The sequence below is a fragment of the Chrysochloris asiatica genome, unplaced genomic scaffold (genome assembly GCF_000296735.1).
Source record: "Chrysochloris asiatica unplaced genomic scaffold, ChrAsi1.0 scaffold00272, whole genome shotgun sequence".
Taxonomy (NCBI): domain Eukaryota; kingdom Metazoa; phylum Chordata; class Mammalia; order Afrosoricida; family Chrysochloridae; genus Chrysochloris; species Chrysochloris asiatica.
The window spans coordinates 390,220-393,940 of NW_006408790.1; the positions used below are offsets into that span (position 1 = coordinate 390,220).

The window sequence follows — 3,721 nt, forward strand, 5'->3', positions numbered from 1 at the left end:
TAGTGGTTACGAATAGGGCTGCGAACCTCAAAGTTAGCAGTTTGAAATTACCAGCCATTCTGTGGGAGAAAAATAAGGCTTTCTGCTCCCGTAAAGATTTACAGCCTCAGAAACTCTATGCAGAGTCGCTATGATTTGGAACCAACTTTATGACACATAACTACCACCCTATATCTATATATAAATATATACAGATATAGGAAGCCCTGCTGTAGGATAAGCACTGGATTATTAACCACAAGGTCGGTGGTTCAAAGCTACAAGCTGCTCCTTGGAAACCCTATATAGGATTCAGAACTGACTCGCGGGCACTTAACAACAACATATAAAAGATATATATATATATACACAGAGAGAGGGAGAAAGAGTGTTCTGGTGTGGTGCTCTGGGTTAATGTTTGGACTGCAAGATTGGTGGTTCAAGTTCACCAGCTGCTCCTTGGAAACCCTATATAGGGTCGGAAATGACTCACTGGCACTTAACAGCATCACTACATATAAGGAGCCCTGGTGGTGCAGTGTTTAGTGGCTCAGCTAAAGGCTGAGTTCAAACCCACCAGCCTCCCCGTAGGGGAGAGCTGGGGCAGGGTCCAAGGCCTTGGAAACCGTTTGGGGCAGAACTTTCTAAAGCACGTGGGTAAGAAGACACGGTTGTTGGGGGGCTCTGGAGTCAAGCCTGAGGGGCATCAGGACTGTCCCCGGAAGGCTTCCTAGGGAAGCAGATTGCCAGGCATTTCTTCCGTGGAACGAGTGTGTACGTGCTGTACCCTCAGGGACGGCCCCTCTGCACCCTTGGCACTCACACTGGTAGATGTGCAGGAAGGTGTTGCTGAGCTTGTTGGTGAACAGCGGCTCCGGGAGGTCCCGGAAGAACTGTTTCACCAAGTCCGCCACGTCGTATGCTGACTGGTCTGCGTAGCTGACGTTCTCGGGGAAGTTCTCGTTCATCTGGCGTAAGGCTTGGATCCGGGACTTCACTCCTGACTTCCGGAAAAGGCCCACCTGCAACAAGCCATAGACCGGTGTCAGCCAGCCCACCTGTCCCCAGAAAACCTTCTTCCCAGGCTGTGCACCTTGGGTCCTGGAGAAGGTGCAGAATTGCATCGAAACCAGCATCCTGGGATCGAGTAGCTTAGCTCTCTGAACTCTCAGCGCCCCTCCTGTAAAATTAGATAGATGTTGGGGCGATTAAACGACAAGTAGGTGGATGTGCTTTGTGATCTGTAAGTCTGTTGAGTTGATTCGGATCCACACTGTAGCTGTTATTCTTCCAACAAGTACGGATGAGTCTTTGCCCAGTACCCATGAGCATGATAGCAGCTCCTCCAAGAGTAGAAACTCTTAAACTGCTAAACAAAACATTGGCAGCTTGAACTCAAACCCGGTAGTTCTGAGGAAGAAAGACCTTGCAATCTGCAGAATGCCAGCCTGTGGAGGCACTATGAACCAGAATGAGCTCCCAACAACGGGTTTGGTCTGGTTACACCTGTGGACGTAATCCCACCTGAAAACAGGACTATCTTTGGTAGGTGAATGACGGCATATGAGTGTCGGTGTGTTCTAAACCAATCACTTTGGAAATACAAACGGAGCCGACTAGGTATAAAAGCAAACAATACTAAAAGCCATATAGATTGCCAGGAAAAGCCAGAGAAGTTGAGACAGATTCCCACCCGAGCCCCGGAGCTGACCAGGAGAAGCCTACCTCTAGAGCCTACACCCTGATGCTGGCCTTCCAGCCCCCTGAACTGTGGGAGAGTAAGTTTCTGGGTGTTTAAGACTCTTCCCTAACTTGTGGCATTTCAGTTACAGTAGCACCAGAGAACTGACTAGGACATCCACAGAATGAGCTTTTGTGGGAGTCCTGGAAAGGTGGGCTTATTTCTAAATGTTTGTGGAGTGTGAGTTGCTCAGTCTCCTGACCCCTATGTCTGCTTCTCTCATCTCCCCGATTGTACAAAGTGGGGTTTCGAATAGGTTTGAACCGGTTCAGTCACGGCTGATACAAATCATATATTGCATAGCAACCAAATCGCTTACAAGTGGGATTTTGACCCCACCAAGGAAACAGCAGTGCTTACTCAAAGATGGCCAGCAGCTGACCGTGTGTCGGCCACTTGAAACCAGAAGTCAAACTCCAAACCCACTCTCAAGTCCATTTGGACAGCTAGCTGATGAGCTCACAGGACAGACAGAACTGCCCTGTAGGGTTTCCACACTGGCAGCTTTAGGGACACAGACGGACACACCTTTCTCCCTCAGAACCGCTGGTAGGTTTGAACCGCCAACCTTGTGGTTAGCAGCCAGGTCTTACCCTACAGCACCATCCTGTTGTTGCTGTGAAGTGCCATCGAGTCAGTTCCGACTCACAGCGACCCTGTATAGCATTTCTGAGGAGCTGCTGGTGAGCTTGAACCGCTGACCCCACAGTTCAAACCAACCTTTCAGTCCAGCGCATTAACTAGCAGCGCCACACCAGGACCATCTTACTCAAGTCGAATTCCCAGAAACAAGAGATTCAGTTGCTACGCATCACACTCCATCAGCCTGGACCACTGGAAGTCGTGGTACCAATCAAGGCAGGGACACTCCCGAGAAGTCAGACAGGTGGGTGCTGACCATTAAGGGGACCACTGGACCCTCCCTGAGCCTGTAGAAGTCTCCCTGGACACCCTGGGCCTGAGATCTGATGTCACATGAGCACTCTGGGCTCTTGTGACAAAAGGGAAGCAGCACAGTTCTCCTGTGTGGTGCTGTAGGATAAGCACTGAACTGCGAGGTTGGTTTGAACCACGAGGTTGATGGTTCAAGCCCACAGCTGCTCCCTGAAAACCCTATACAGGTTTGCTATGAGGCGGAACAGACTTGACGGCTCTTCCCAACAAGTTCTCTCAAACTGTATCAACAGCAAGGGAGGGGGTTCAAGCACCCAAAACATCCTCAAGTTTCTGGGCACGTGTCGAATGCATCTCAGGCGGGATGCTATAGTTGCTCACATGTGTGCGCAAGTGCGGGGCCAACAGAACCAGAATTCCTAGTAAGGCTTCTGCACTCCAGCGCTTATCGCTGTAACTCCAAGGTCCAGATCATCAGCCCTATTCTCCCTTAAAAACAAATTGTTTCTAGTAGTCCTTCCTTTCAGAAAGTACTTAGGAATTGCAAAAGGTTTAGGTAACCCATTGAGGACTTTTATCTTCCTCTGCAGGGATCCCACACGCTCCCCTGTAGGGACTTTGTGGACACAGATAGTAAACACAAAGGGCGTTAGCTTAGTATGGTTCCACAGTACTGGGGAGAATGTCAAAATGGACCATCATTTCCACAGTGTAGAGCGGTAGCCAGGGAAGGAAGCATGAGGGAAATTCCAGATGTCAAACCACTTTGCTCCAGTGAGGACTTCCATTTGTCTACGCCCATTATCTGGGGGCACAATAGCTAAAGTACTTGGCTGCTAACTGAAAGATCAGCAGTTAGTACCCAACACCAGCTCCTCGGGAGAAAGATGTCACAGTCAGCTTCAGAAAGACTCCAACCCAGGCCCACTGCCACTAAGCTGATTCCCACAGTGCCCCCACGTGACAGAGTAGAACTGCCCACAGGCTTTCCTAGGCTGTCATCTATTGTAGGGAGCAAAGAGGAGGGACCAGTAGTTGGAAAATTTGGACTTGGTGATAGAAATGATGCTGGAGAATGAATGATAGATTTCTGCAAGACAAATGATT

General features: G+C 49.5%; 1 protein-coding gene across 1 annotated transcript in view; it reads right to left on the reverse strand.

Annotated features, from left to right (window-relative positions):
• STARD13 (StAR-related lipid transfer (START) domain containing 13) overlaps positions 1-3,721 on the reverse strand; it is a 175,183-nt gene that overhangs the window by 15,083 nt on the left and 156,379 nt on the right. Inside the window, exon 8 of the mRNA XM_006874365.1 lies at positions 803-1,001. Within this exon, the coding sequence (XP_006874427.1) occupies positions 803-1,001 (199 nt within the window). The remainder of the gene's footprint in view (positions 1-802; positions 1,002-3,721) is intronic.